This window comes from Falco punctatus, assembly GCF_963210335.1.
Source record: "Falco punctatus genome assembly, chromosome: 6".
NCBI classification, from domain to species: Eukaryota; Metazoa; Chordata; class Aves; order Falconiformes; family Falconidae; genus Falco; species Falco punctatus.
This window is the reverse complement of record NC_137585.1, coordinates 91,010,789-91,026,146: the sequence shown is the minus strand read 5'-3', so window position 1 is coordinate 91,026,146 and position 15,358 is coordinate 91,010,789. Positions and strand designations below refer to the sequence as shown.

At 43.7% G+C, this 15,358-nt stretch overlaps 1 protein-coding gene across 2 annotated transcripts in view; it reads left to right on the top strand.

Annotated features, from left to right (window-relative positions):
• Positions 1-14,272, top strand: part of ABCD2 (ATP binding cassette subfamily D member 2) — a 55,280-nt gene extending 41,008 nt beyond the window's left edge. For both annotated transcript variants that reach the window (XM_080391753.1, XM_080391752.1), the window contains exons 8-10: positions 6,305-6,389; positions 7,116-7,241; positions 9,756-14,272. In XM_080391753.1, the coding sequence (XP_080247879.1) occupies positions 6,305-6,389; positions 7,116-7,241; positions 9,756-9,966 (422 nt within the window). In that variant the 3' untranslated portion in view covers positions 9,967-14,272. The remainder of the gene's footprint in view (positions 1-6,304; positions 6,390-7,115; positions 7,242-9,755) is intronic.
• Positions 14,273-15,358: the final 1,086 nt, after the last annotated feature.

Sequence of the window (15,358 nt, the reverse complement as noted above, 5' to 3'; positions counted from 1 at the left end):
CCAAGGTAGCGCGACCTTGCTATGCACCCTCCTTGCTGCCCCAAGGATCTTGAACTCCACCATTTCATGGTCACTGCAGCCAAGGCTGCCCTTGAGCTTCACATTTCCCACCAGCCCCTCCTTGTTGGTGAGAACAAGGGCCAGCTTAGCACCTCTCCTCATTGGCTCCTCTATCGTTTGGAGAAGGAAGTTACCATCAACGCATTCGAGGAACCTCCTGGATTACCGATGCCCTGCTGTGTTGTCCCTCCAACAGATATTGGGGTGGTTGAAGGCCCCCATGAAGTCCAGAGCTTGTGAATGTGAGGCAGCTCCTGTCTGTCTATAGAGGGCCTCATCCACTTGGTCTTCCTGGTTGGGTGGCCTGCAGCAGCCCTCCACTATAATGTCACCTCTCCCTGCCCTCTCTTTAATTCTGACCCATCAGCTCTCAGTCGGCTCCTCATCCATCCCCAGGCAGAGCTCCATGCACTCCAGCTGGTCACTGACGTAGAGGGTGACACCCCCTCCTCGTCTCCCCCGCCTGTCCTTCCTAGAGAGCCTGTATACTTCCATCCCAACGCTCCAGTCACAGAATCCCACCACATTTCTGTGATGCCAGTAAGGTCATAGCCCTGCAGGTGTGTGCATGTCTCTAACTCCCCGTGTCTGTGCATGACCCTCAGCGGCCAAACCCGTATCGCCAGCAGTCTCTGAATGCACATCACTGTGGGTTGTAACCCTGCAGCTGGAGCATGTAGCTGATGATGGGGCAGTTACCGTGCTCCACGTACAAGATGCCACTGGCCGTGCCAGCGTTATGCATTGCCAAACCGAAACCCCAGGTTTGGATAAGTCTCACTCTACTCTCTGTGCCAAAGAAAGTATTTATTGCTGACTCCATTCTTGCTCTTCTGCCTGTCTGGCTGCACATGCAAGACACGCACAATCTAAAAAAAAGTCTAGAGGACACTGTTAGTGTTCACTGGTGCCCTATTGAAACTCCACTCAGGATGAGGGCACACAGTGCAAAAGGCTGCACAAAAAATAATGTTAAAAAAAAAAAAAAAGGTGTCTTAGGTACTTAGCGATCTGAAAATAACAGAAATGGTCAAAGCTTGAAAACAAGGGAAGAGATTACCACATTCCAGGAAGTTTTTAGGACCATAATACACTTACTTGTTCCATTTTCTCCTTGGGCTTTGCAGAAGGCAAGTGCCAAGGTAGAAGCAGAGAGGAAATACATGACTTATGATTTGACATGTTACGTGGATTTCATATGCTTACATATTCTTTAGCGCTCCCCTAGTCTGGGATAAAGACTTACATTCTGTTTTTTTGAGCCAGCAAGCCAGAGAAATACTTGTTGAAAGTGAACAATTGACATTTTTGCTTATACATAGCTGAATTATTTTTTTTATTTCCAACTTTTATTTTATTCTTTTACTTAAAATCAGATTTTTTAAACGAAAATGATTTCTATTTAAAATGGAAAATTTTCTTTGCAAAATAATGAAAAATTCCATATAAAGCTTGTAGAACAAGGGATTTGCCCTAAACCATCTTTTCGCTTTTTGCAAAGTGGTTAGATAGTTGACAAACGCTGGCATTTTCCAATAGAAAAAAAAGTTTTGCTAAAAAATTCGCAAACAGTTTCTATTTATCTATTATATACAACTTTTGAAAATCTACGACGTCTGAAAAAACAATCAATGAAACCACTTTTAGTTATTCATATTCTTATGGATATATGGGGTATGTCCATGCTATTTTGAACTGTTTCCATAAACTGCTGTAAGAATGGAACTGTCTGTCAATCATTAAGTTGTAGAAGGTAATATATTCTTCAATATTTTTTCTGTAGATCCTCTTCTTCTTCAGAGCCTTACCTCTGCCTCTTCCCTTTTCACCTATCCCCTGCAGTATTAAGCCTCTACCAGACAGTGGGCTCCTTGGGGCATGTCCCTGTTGTGCTTTAATTGACCACGAATGTCACGCATATATAATATGATGCTTTGCAGTTTGGTGTTCTGCTCCCTGTGGGCAGTTATGAAAAAGCCAGATGGATCCAGAAGTGTGCAAGTCTGACTCAGTTTATTTGTCCTGGCATAACTTTATTGTCTTTAGCTGAATTGCTTCCACATTGCATCAGTACAAGGGTCACCAGTGTCCAAGCGTAAAGTAGCCAGCAAGAGCCTAACGCTGATCTTGCTGCTGCCGATGGCAGAAATTCCTCTCTTTTTTTAGCAATAAGGTTTGACCCAGTTAGAAGTAAGTAGAATGGTTACAAGAATAAGTAGCCCGGTTTGGCGTTTAGCTTCTGTGTTACCCTCATGAAACTTTTTTTCAGTTGGTAGCAACAGAACACACCAAACTCACCAAAATAACAACCCCCCTCCCCACCATCCGCATTCTGGATGGCCCTGAGCCCAAACCCTAGAAGATCCCAGCGCAGCTACTGTTCACAGTACCCCCCGCTTGCTGCTAGGGGCAGACTTGCCTTCACACGGAGGTGCACACTGGTATTTTTCTCATCTTCTGGATATTAGAGGAATGCCATTTTGTTACTTACCTTTATATTAGCAATATGGTGCCCCTATCAACACCTGCAAAGTTGCTAGCTCTACCAGGAGAATAACGTCATAGAAAATTAGGGTAGCGGAGAAGGTTGGTGAACCACCAGCCAGCACAGGCATGTCCAGAAATCATAGGTAATAGCGTGGAGATGTGCAGTAGATATATACATAAAGTGGTTCCCTCCTGACCTGCTTTGAAAATCTGTGTGTATTTAGCAAGTGTCAATCGTGGTACAGCCTTAGGCTGCCGATAGCTTGTCACGTGAGAGGAGCCATGAGAACGTGTAGCAGCACGCTGAACGCATGACCAGGCCTGGCAGGTTGGGGATGATGACATTACTCAACAAGTTCAACCTGTTCATGGTTTCTCAGCACCCCAGATTATAACTATCCCTCATTATTTTGCACATTTGTCATATCTTTGGGTCTTTTCCAGGGAACCTTTGTGGTAGGCCACGTATAAACACACAGATAAGCACATTTCCTCTCTCCAGTATTTTTTCATCTGATCATTTTAGCCCTGGATTTGCTTTTGTTGGTACCAGCAGGAACTCGAGTGCTTTGCTGGCTTTTCTAGTGGCTCTGAAATCCAGAGACACAAATCCCCACAGTGTCATGCTGAACTGGGGCTCACACAGTTGACGGTCTCTTTGTTCACTCCTCAGCTAAGGATTGCCTTTGCATATTCATGCTGCACAGCACCTGGGCTCTCTTCCATTTTGACAGCTGCCTCATACGTCCTATGCTGTGCAAGAGGCCTTCATGTTCAAAAACTCACCAGGGGTAACCTTTCTTCTGTCCACGTCTGATGAGGTGCATTGGAACGTAGATCTGGAAAAGGATCTTTTAACCATATCTTTTTATGGCAGCTGAATGCTCGGTCTTGCTTCCAAGTATGACAATTCACAAGGATGGAGGACACACAGTGCTACAGACTCTAGATGCAACCCCTTTTTTGTTGTCAAATTTAGCTTGCTTTTTCCTTCAGAAAACTGGGGGAAAAGGAATTCTAAAAGAAGCCATGCAAGAAAATGAAATGCTGCTGTCATAAGGCTATCGCTACTTTCTGCTAACAGCTGTGTGTATTTCTACCGCCGTTAGTCTGCCCCAGCACATTAGACATGCTCTTTGTCTTACTGGTTGCAAAAGGCATTTCTGTGACATCCAGTGTTTATCTCATCTACATCATACCATGTGCAATCAAAGTCTACATGTAACAAGAAATTGAGCAAGGAATTTGGACTCTGAGAGCCAGAATGATGTTTGTACCTACAAAGAGATTTGTGCTGCGTCCATGGACATGCCATTTCATTTCTTCATTTGTAAAGTGGATGTAGCTATGCGTGACATGAGCAACTGAGTTGCCTGATATTTTCGGAACACTAACGACCTTCATTGATTTATGCCATGTCAGCAGTAAGAAAAGGGAAACAAGTAGGTGCATTATTGTTAATGCACAGTAGGGAGGCAGTTTATTGTGAGTTACAGTGCCTCACTGTTTAGAGGAAATTGTTCTGACATTAGAAAATATTTTTTTTTAAATAGATAATATTAAAATGCATTCTTCCGTATCTGTTGTTTGAAGCATTCCAAGTGGCAAATAGGAAAGTTCAGGGAGGGAACTAGGCAAGAAGAGACAAGATGCACTTCTAATACTCAGTTAGAATGTAAGTTGAAGTGAGCACAGAGATGACTGCTGTATCCTGGTAAACGGAGGCTAAATCTTACACCTTTAGATGAAATAATAGAATGATTTTGCTGACAAGATGATGCTTCTTCATGAATATCATTCCTTTTTTTGTCTTTTGGTAAGTCTTTATAAGCCAGCTGATCTGGAAGAAACCGTATGGACGCAAGCATTGCTTCCCCAGGCACATGTGCACACATGCACACCCACCCACACCCCAGCTCAGATCCAGGTTCCTAAAGCTTGTCTATATGCTCAGCTTAAAAATAACAGAATATAAACAGCAGCCTGAATGTTGTCTTCAGAAGCACAGTTGTTTCTACGGCTTTCATGAAGGACTGTTCCCACCCCTTGCCTCTAGGACCCTTTGCCAAAAAGGACCGCCCCAGGTGGTTTACAGGCTTTTATGGAAGCTGAAGGTGTCAGTGGAACAGCACTCCAGCTCTCTGTGTGGTCCCAGCACCCGGACTGGAGCTGCAGCAGCTTCTGTGCGTCTGTTCCCTTTACTACAGTTCATCCAAATGGGGGTCCAGTTAATCATTACACAGCTCTGTCTTTGCTAGGAGCCCACTGATAGAAAGCACTGTGTGTGCTCCCAAGGGGTGCCCGCTGGGATCCTTAGACAAGAATGGAAGGAAACAAAGCAAAACCAATAGGATTACTAGGGGTGATGTATTTCTGGTGTGTGCATACCTGGTTTTTAAATCTAACTATATACATTTATATTAAAAAACTGTGACATTGTATTTGACAATTTTACGTAGAGGAAATTCTTAGAATTCAGTCTCCAGCATTATCGATTCCTGTTTTCAGTCACACAACCTCTCACCAGATGCTTCACTGAGGTTTTATTCAGACTTACCAAGCTCTGGTGTGGCACGAAGCATGGACAGAGCACTCCCCAGCCTCCTACACCTTCACAAGTACCAAGTGCCTTACCTTGGTTCATGTATCAGAAGTGACACAGCCCATGCTCCTTGCTTGACCTTCTTTCTAGTCTTTTCTGGGAAATGTTTATCTTCAGTTGGGAAGTGGCAGAAAAGAGTTTTCAGTTTTAGTTACAGTGCTTCTGGGCTGATTTGGAAAAATGTTCTCTCCCTCACTCGACCCTGCTCCAGCTGCCTGTCTCACGAATGGATGATATATTGAGAAAAATGTCTTTTCAGGTTTTCTGTACATCCACACTCTTCCCTTTCAAAACTCAACTGTTTTGCAACTCTATCCGTCTGGATCGTTTGATTGAAAACTTATTTTCAGTAGGGTAATTTGGTATTTGAATTTTTTTCATTGGTGGGAATGAATCATGCCAGAGTACTCACAGAAATGCCTGTCTGCCATAAGATTGCAGATAAAATGCATCACACTCCCACTGCACGTGTCTGAAAACGATAAAGAAAAAAATCAGTTGTAGACTGTGCAGAATATTAAATAAGGATACCTGGTGTTATAACACTTGTGGGTCATCTCTAAATACAAGGTAGCAGGAAGCTTGTATGGAAAATCCTCCTGTCTGTCTGCAGTTTTGTATGTTAGCTGCTTGTCTGTACGCATAGAATGCATCCTTGTGTCTGCAGCTGTGTTTCTGTTCAGTTTGCTGACAGTTACTCTTTGCCTACAGTAGGGAGTGGAGTCTGGTACTGTTCTTTATGGTTTTTACACTTTATTTCTTTGAATTTGTTTTTAAATTTCCACTCATACCTTTCAAGGCGGAATAGAAAATTGTTCTGTCAAACAAACATGACAGAATGAAATGGTTAGTTACAGGTAGGTGTCTTTTCAAAGAGATGGTAAGTAAAGTTATTGACAATATCTACATGACCAAGAAAGTTAAATTCCATTTTCAAAATTTACATGATATTTGGGACATTTCTGCAATTGAGTGCCAGTGGAAAGGCACTGAGGTATTTCAGAAGATGTGATCCAGAACCCTGAGCTGTGTCTTCTGCAATGGAAATGTCCTTTATGATTTTGCTTGCAAATTGCAGAGATGTTGCAAGTGAAGCTGCATTTCCTTCGTAAACTTACATTGCCCTGACGCATCTTGTTTGCGTTTTTTTAAAAGGCTGGGATGCCATCATGGATTGGAAAGATGTCTTGTCAGGAGGAGAAAAACAAAGGATGGGCATGGCTCGGATGTTTTACCATAAGTAAGCATTTTGATTTGTTCTTTAAGTAGCATCTGAAAATGAGGAAGTTTTGCAGTTTTCCCGTTATCACTTGAGCAGTAGTAGACTATAATCTCCATGCAATACTCAGTACTGCTAGATGGCTGCATAGGAGCACAGGCCTTGTCATTATTTCATACAAGCTCTGGTTTGGGGAATGCTTCTTACTTAAGCTTTGCTTTTGGCAACATAGCATTACATTTTCCAGATGTTCCTTTCTTTAACGTCTCAGGCGTAAATGTCTTCTCTGCATCTGTCCTCCAAATATTGCAGAAGTCTGATGGACCGCTGCAGAGGTTATGGCAGTTTGAAATCCAAGCTACAAAACCTTTTGGTTTGGGAGACTGCAAGCATGCAAAGGCAGCCCAGTCCATACATAGCAGTGGATAGAAAGCTTCCGAGTTGGCTGTAGCTGCTGTGTGATGTGATGACAGGACAGAATAATACCAGGTCAAACTAGAACACATAAGTTAGATCACTGTGTACTCAGATGGACTAGGAAATAAACCCCATTTTTTCTGGAAGCTGGCTCTGCACCTGAATAATGCATGGGAACTATGTTGTTGCTGGCCAGGTTTCAGCTGTAGATGAGAGACAGCTGTCTGGCAAAAATAGATCTCTCCTTTCTGTTGTTCTTTCGCTTAAATATTGTACGTGGGAATACTGTCCAAAATATAGAAGAGTAATTTCCTTATCTGCTTTTGAAAGGCCGAAATATGCACTGCTGGACGAATGCACGAGTGCTGTAAGCATTGATGTTGAAGGAAAAATATTCCAAGCTGCAAAAGCTGCTGGGATATCCCTGCTTTCCATCACACACAGACCTTCTCTTTGGTAAGTATGTTTAGGGATTTATCATGGTCCTCGCTTTTAGCTTTCTGACAGGCAGTGGATTGGCCTATTATGTTTGTACTAGGCCAGTTGTTTAATCGGTATCTACTGCATTTTCTAAGATAACTTGTCTACAATAATAGACATGTATTTATTCCTCCTCCTTATTTTTTTAAATGCGTTTCAGTTATTAACTATTAATAGCAACATGCAGGGATCTAAGAGGCAATAAATTAGTCCACCACTCCACAGCCACAACAGATATCACCAGACCCTAGAAGTTTACCAGTGCAGGAAGATGGTGGGAAACATGGCAAGTGGTTAAACCACTCTTTGTTCTTCCGTAGAAATAATACATCTGGTGTTTTAACTTCAGTTGTGCCCTCTGTCTGCAGGGTTTGTGAGCTTTCAAAATTTGATTGTCTGTTAAAAAAAGGAAATATTGGAATTCTGAGAAGCATCATTCTTATGAGGGAGTACCAAGTGTGGAAGAGTCCCTCAAGGGAAACAAATGTAGTTACTTGATACAGAAAACAGCCAAATACTTTAAAGGGCAAAATGAGATGAACGAGGTGTAAGCTAACATCAGCAGACACTATTCATTCTGTACTCCTTGATCTCTGCTCTCAGTTTGTTTGGTTGTTTTTTTTTTTAAATTGTTGACAAAAATCCATTACCAGTCTGTTGCCTCAAAGGAAAGAAATTATATCAGTGTCTGCTTCTCTGAAAAAGAATGGTTTCCCCAGCATTTCTCCTTCCTCTGTGTAGTCAGTGAGGGTGGAAATAGCTTTTGCTGGATCAGGACCTAAATGTTAAAAAAAAATGGGTCACAGACATTTGGTTTTAAAATAATTTAAATTACGCTTAAAAAGAAAAATAGTATTTAATTATTTTTTTTTAAAGTTTGGCATTATTTTAAAACCACTGTTCAAGAGGTTTTTGAGAGCATCTCGGCTATAAATAATAATGATGCAGGGGGAAGTTATGCAAAAGCACTTGTGAGAAAGGTCTTTTGAGTTCGGTTTCCTACCGGCATTTCTTATTTCTTACTACTAGTGCTATTCAGGAAGGTTAGGGATTGTTCTTGTAACCTCCACAGTATTATTGGAATTACCAGAAATCTGGTGATTTGTGGGGTTCTAGAGAAGTAAAAAGAAGTGCTCAGTATTTAGAAATAAGCACCAAATGCCTTTAGCATAGGTATGCTTGCACAGGGACTGCACTGCATAGAGGAAAAATGGGTTCACAGGCTGTTTTCTCCTCCTCAAGATTATACCGGAAAATATTTGCCCTTTTAATCAAAAATTAGCTACTTTCTTAGACTGCAAGCATTGGACATCTCAATCAGCTACCTTAGCTTCCTGATTTTTTTTTTTTTTGTTTTGGTGGGGGAAAATGGATAGGTTAAACATTTGGTGTCACAAAGAATAGTATGCAGGAACTGGTCAATGTAAGCCTGGAGTTGAATCTATTTGGAGTCCCATGTCATATGCTATTGAATTTATTAAACTGTCACTTTCCCTGGATGGGATTTATATTCACTGTTTTATGATGTATCTCATCTTCTGTAATTGATAGTGATAAATTACACAGTCATACCAGCAGCTCTGAGGGAACTCTCTGCTCTTCCTCTTGCACCTCCTGATAAATGTCTTGTCAGGTCTTGACAAACTCCACATGTACACCTTTGAATATTTTCGGTGCACACACCCTGATACTCACTGAAAGATCTGTGACTCCTTTACAGACTTTTTTATTTTAGTCCCTTGCAAACTGAACCGTATTTTAGGACTGGAGGTTTCTTTAGCCAACCTTATAAGATGCAGGGGAACAAACTGAGGTGTAATTTGAACAAACTAGAGTTTTATCAATGGTATCAGATGCACCGTGCCTGCCTGAATGTATTTTCTGCTGAGGGGGTAAAATGTCTGTCAGAAAGTGAGGTAAATAAAATAAACTGGGACTAGCATGCCTGAGTGAGAAGGGAGCCTTGTCTGCCGCTGCTGTTCAAGCTCCTGTAGAAAAAGGAGTCTGGTGGAGTTGCAGTGAAGGCAACTGTAGCCACAGACAACGTTTCTAAGAGGGAGGCTGCCACCTTGACCAAGGACAGGAGATGATGAGGAAAACCTCCACAGCCCTGCTGCCCACTCCTGCCAGCGTCACTGCAGGTGAGGACCTCGGCAAGCCCAGCTGTGTGGGGCACCTGAGGCAGCGCCCACCCCAGCTAGGGAGCCCGCAGCAGTGCTGATAGCTTACAGCTGGCACCTCACTGCTGAATTTCACCAGATGGCCCAGGGAGGTCCTGGGGACAGGCTTTGAAATACCCAAATCCCTTACAAAAGAGTGTCCTGGGATTATGAGTGACTGAAAAAAAGATCTTACCCAGTGATCCAAAACTGGGCAACCGGCAACTTCTTGAGAGACAGCATTGAAAAGAGACACAGGCACCCAAATTTGCATGCAAAAATGAACCATCTGTTCCCTGAGCCGTTACTAATATTTTAATTTCTACTGCAGGAAGTACCACACTCACTTGCTGCAGTTTGACGGACAAGGAGGCTGGCGTTTCGAGCAGTTGGACACCGCTATCCGTTTATCACTGAGTGAGGAAAAACAGAGACTGGAATCCCAACTTGCAGGAATTCCTAAAATGCAGCAGAGACTGAATGAACTGTGTAAAATCTTGGGAGAAGACTCAGTGCTTAAAACAATGGACAAAGAGGAATAAATAATTTATGTTCTATGTTTTTAAAAGTATTTTTTTAGTTAAAAGCATTACAAATTCAGCCGTCATCCTTTGCATGCATTGTGATAGAGGCTTAGAGCATAGAGAAACACAGCCAGGAGAAAATAATGCTCTGAATGGTATGTAAGACTTTAGTGTTTTAGTATTAAGGAAGAAAGTGGTTGAACTGTGAAAAGAAAACAAGCAAGTGCACAGAGTATAAGATTAGTCATTGCAGCTTATGTTAATTCCTAGTGAAAGCCCGATTCACTGCAAAAAAACTACCCGTACACTTAGGTTTTGTAGGTGAATTTTTGCCTGAGACTTGGCCTGGAGAATGTGCTTTTGTACCAGGTCACTGTGTGCGTATGATATGCCTGCTAGGCAGAGCAAACCTGGCATGAAACTCAGGCATGGAGCACGGCAGAGGCAGCATCTGGGTGAGTAACAGATGCATGCAAAAATCTCATTTGGGTGTAAGAAAGTTTCTCTGAGCCCGCATAAAACCGAAGTTCTGTTCTACTGCTGAATTGCATACACACCTCCACCTGCATTTCCTTAGGAGATAACGTAACAGGCTGAACAGAAGACAACTGTCTGAGCAACCTGCTTCCCATGTGACAGAGAAGCCGGGGTAGAGCTAAATATGTAATATACTTGTGCTGTACTTTACGCTATTCTGCATCGCTTCAAAGCCTCTTTGCCCTTCGTGATACATCAGTTTCTTGGGGGGATTATTTGTGTTCCCTGTTCAGTAACCTCTGATGGAGGGATGGAACTCTGGCCCTTGCATCAAGTGACTTTAGTTTTCACTTGACTAAGTCATTCATCTGCTCCATGGGTCTGATCCATCTGGAGTCCGTCTCTGACCCAGTTCCTCCGCTGGTAAAATCACGATATAGAGACTTGTTTGTTCCACGAGACGCTTCGTGACAGGAAGGACTGTAGGAGAGAAAACTGTCAGTTTCTAACAATACGCTGAATTCTCAGGCATGGCTGTCCTGCCAATTAAAATGCTCAGCACTTATAAAGGTCTGTGAAAAGCTAGAGCATTTTGTAACCACTAATTAATATGCCTGCCATATTTTGGTAGAGTGGCTGAACACTGCCCTCCCCGGGAGCAAAGGCACCAGTTAACAGCTTTACTCTCAGACGCACTCGCTGTCCCATCTGCTTTTCAGTTCAGCAGGAGCCCGGTCCCCCGCCAGTCAGAAGGTGCTTTGAACAGAAGCCGCTAAGACAGCGCTGGCTTGAGCGCCTTGCTGCAGCCAGCACCGGTGAATTAGAAGTAAAGAGGTGAATGGATTTAAGAGCTCTTATCTGCTCTCTCTGACTACAAGTGCACAGCAAATGGGCGGCTCGGGAGTGAAGATCAGGAGGTGTAGGAGGCTTTGCAGATGGATAAATGAGCCTTGGCTGAGATGTAGCAATCCCGAAGTTTGTTGGTTGTTTTTTTCCTAGAAGCGTGATTCCTTAGAGGATTTCTTTCTGGTGTGCTCGGTCTAAGAAAGGCAATGCATGAGCTGTTAAGAACTGTTAAGAAAGGAGAAATATTTTGGTGGTATTTGATGAGCTGGGAATGTTTGATCACTCTGAATTTAATATAAATTCTTTACTTTTTCTGATCACTTCAAGAACAAGGGGAAGGTAAATTAACCCAGTCTGCAAAATCCCAGTCCAATGTAGCATTAGCCCATCTTCCTTCTCACTGTGTGCTTGTCTCGTTGCTTGGTATGACACTGGCACTGAAAAATGGAATAAGCCTGCTCCCTGTCCTGCTTCTCCAGAGTCTGTGGCTTGTATGTAACCCTGGTACTTCTCCTGGTGACAACAGCTTGTTCTTCTCATTAGTTTTCTCTGTAGAGTCCCCTGGGACATCTCACTGACACAGAAAGGAATGCTCTTGGGAGCGTTTGAAAGAGATGAGAAATTAAGGTTCAAGATAATCGGATGTTGTACTGTAAAGTGCAGACTGGAGGTCACTGCTGTGGTGAATGGCATGTGCATGCATTTTAATTTGCAAGTGTCTCTGCTTGTCCCTCTCCCTGAAGGCTAACTTTCCTCCTTCTCATCTTCAAAGACAAATTCAGAGCTGCTAAGGAAAAAAAGAAGTCAGCCAAGAATCTGTTCTCGGTGCGCAGAAATGAGATGACTGATGATTTTAAAGGCTTGCACATTTCTGAGTTATGTTTCTCTAAGATGGTGATGAATCAGGCACACACTATGTGCATGGCCTTGTCCCAGCTGCAGTGTGTCCTTCTGCTAGCGCAAAGCAGCTGCAAAGCCGCCCTTCCACAAGCCTCTCCCAAGGCAGAAGCCGAGGTGGAAGAAGGGGCATTAGTGTTCCCCACCCCTCAATAACGCGCTTTACGATGTGGCTGGGAGCTAAACCAGGGCTGTCCAGTCCCTGAATAAGGAGGACACCGAAAAGTGCTGACCGATTGGCCCAATCCGGCACAATTCCAGGTGCGGTCCTGCACACTCCCAGCCTCCCACCAAAGCTCTGCCATGGTGCTTGACTTGTTGGGAGCCACCATGGGCAAGCGCAGCATCTGAAATCTGCTGTACCGCCTTGCAGAGATCGAAGCTGACTATCCCTCATGGCACAACAGAAACACATCTTCAGGTGAAGCCATGTTTAGTAGAAGAAAGTTTTTTTGCTGTTTTTTTTTTTTTTAAATGAGATTATGCACAAAACATGGAGAAGATATTTACGTTACTGATGAAATTTTAATGAAAACTGAAATTGCACCAGGATCAATGTAATAGTATTTTCCTTGAAGTTTGATTTATACTTGTTGGATCCAGTAAGAGATTTAACCATTCCCATTCAGTAATATCGTGTAAAATATCCTAGCATCTCACTCAGCTATTTACACTCTTGTAGGCACGACCAGAACATCAGAGGCTGGTATGAGTCGAAACCCTTGTCTAAACAGGAATGTTCTGAGTAATACTGAGCCAGTTTTAGAAGTATTTACTGTACCAGTGGCTTATTATTTTTAAAGTTAGTCTTGCAGCTGGAGGAGAAGCTGTCCTGGAGATCCTGCCTGCAAACTTTCTGAGTTGTTCCAAGGGCTAATTGAGACGGGAGCCTCTGGTTCTGTTTGTGGAGAGTTTTACCTCTGATGTGATGCAGGCCATAAGCCAGCTCACTCTGTGCTGCTTTGGACCCAGCTGGGGAAGCGCGAGCAGAAGTGTGTGCTCCCTGCTCAGGGAATAGCTCAGGGAGATGCTGCTGCGGAGCCGAAGTGTGCAGAGCACTTGGTCCCTGCAGTGCGAGAGCGTCAGGGCAGGGCGGGATGCCTTGCTGGAATCCTTTTTCGTGGTGTAATGAGAGCTGCTCGTCCGTGTTCCTTCCCTTTGTGGTGTTCAGGAGCTATCACTCCCCAGGAGGCTGAGGAAGCTACTTTTTCGCCTTCCGTCTGCCTGACATACCTAGCTGGAGCTGGCCAGGTCCAGCTTGTTGTGTCGCGGCATCTATACATCCAGGGCTGTATAGATGCGAAGTGCTCAGTGCACCTAGCCTCCTGTGAGCACCCACTCATCCTCCCAGGACTCAGGGCAAACTGGACTTGCCTGGGTCTGCATCCTAGAGGAGTACATGTGCTGAGCAAAATTCATACCAGTCTCAGGCACGGAGTAACCGTACGATAGAAATGTGAAATATCGGCATCAGTTCATTCAGATAATTCTGGGATGTTTTGCAAGAATCTTCAGAATGGGAGGGCGCATGTGCTTGGGATTTCAGTATTTTAACCTAGGAGGAGTTTGTTTTTCACTTAGTTTTGGGACCAGACTCATTCCTGTTTTGGGACCAGACTCATTCCTGTTTTGGGACCAGACTCATTCCTGTTTTAGACTTGGAAGACCCCTTCTTCCGCAGGGGTAGAAAACCCCACACATCTTTTAGAGGAGTTTTTTGAAACCAGTGAGATTTGTATTTGAGCGAGGAATGAAGGACTGGGTATTCAATGGGATATATTAGGGAAAATCGCAATAAAAATTCTATCCTAAAGCAAATGAACACATCTACAGTCCCCTCAATATATCTATATGATGATAATGCATGTCAAAGTCAAGTTTACGAGCCTGTGATCAGAAATTTCAATCGTATATAGAATGAAATCCCCCTACTCAGCTGTTCATGGAACTTAAAGAGAACTGAACTGCTAATCAAATGTGTCTTTGTTTTGTTTATGTTTGATATTAATGCCTTTTAAGAGCAGACAATTTATAAAGCAATAAATTATGCTTTACAGTTGTAATTTATTCCAACCTCAAATAAAACACATTGCATTTACTTTGAGATTACAATGTTCCTTATGAATTGTTCACAAAGCAGTCCGGACCTGCCTGTGTGTGCTCTGGGAGCCCCTTCCCGACCCTCGTTTCTGTGATGGGGTAGGAAAGCTTGGGGAGGATGTTTGCGTGTTTGCAGGTTTAAACAAGAGTTTCATTCCTAGATCGGGCTGGCATCAAAGGCTGCTGTGAGGTTTGTCATGTCTCATGCCCACCCACTTCAGCGTGGACCTGACTCGTGACGGGAAGGTGACAAGGAGCTGCCACCACTTGCTGGGGAGTTCTGCAGGGAGGCTGGGCACCGAGCAGTGTGCCAGAGGACAGTCTCAGTAGTGAAACATCAGGTGGCCTCAGCAGCATCGCTCCCAAAGGCTGTTATTATGGTCTTTGTAAGTTAAAGTTATGCATGAGGCATCGATGTCACAAATATTACAAGCAAGTGCCCATGTTGGCCTAGAAACGGAGAGGTTTGATTTCTTGGGGATGAAGATAAAAAAGGCAGTTTCTTTAGCCCTTCAGACTACCAGGAGTATGAGGACATCGGTTAACTCCTTGTGTCTAGCCCCTTCCCAGCTGTGGCAGGGGACGATGAGGTACTGTGCGGTGGTACAGGACCTGGATTGTGCAGTTGGGGAGCCCATGGCGATGGTGGTCACTTCCTTACAGGAAGGCTTGTCCCCCACGCCTCCCTTCCAGCTACTGCACCTGCTCAGAGGGAGAACACTGACAGAGAGCAAAGTTCAGGACATGAGCCACAAGAAATGCATTTTTGGGGATCTCTGGGGGGCTGTAGGACCGCGCTGGGGCTCATGCATCAGCCCAGGAGGAGACAGGCTATACTGTAGCAGGGGAGGTGAGCTGAAAGCTGCAAGGTTGCACTTGAGTTTCACTTTTTTTTTTTTTTTTTTTTTTTTGCAAGATGTGCTTTGGTGTCTCTCTTTGGAGAGCATTCCTGCTTTTTGGTTAGGCCACCAGCATGTGTTCACTGAAGTACTGGAGCCCTGAGCCTCTGCCCAAGGGTTAAGTATTCCCAGAAGAGATTGGACAGCAAGGCTTGTATCACAGAGGCAAAAAGGACTTAGGAAATATGCAG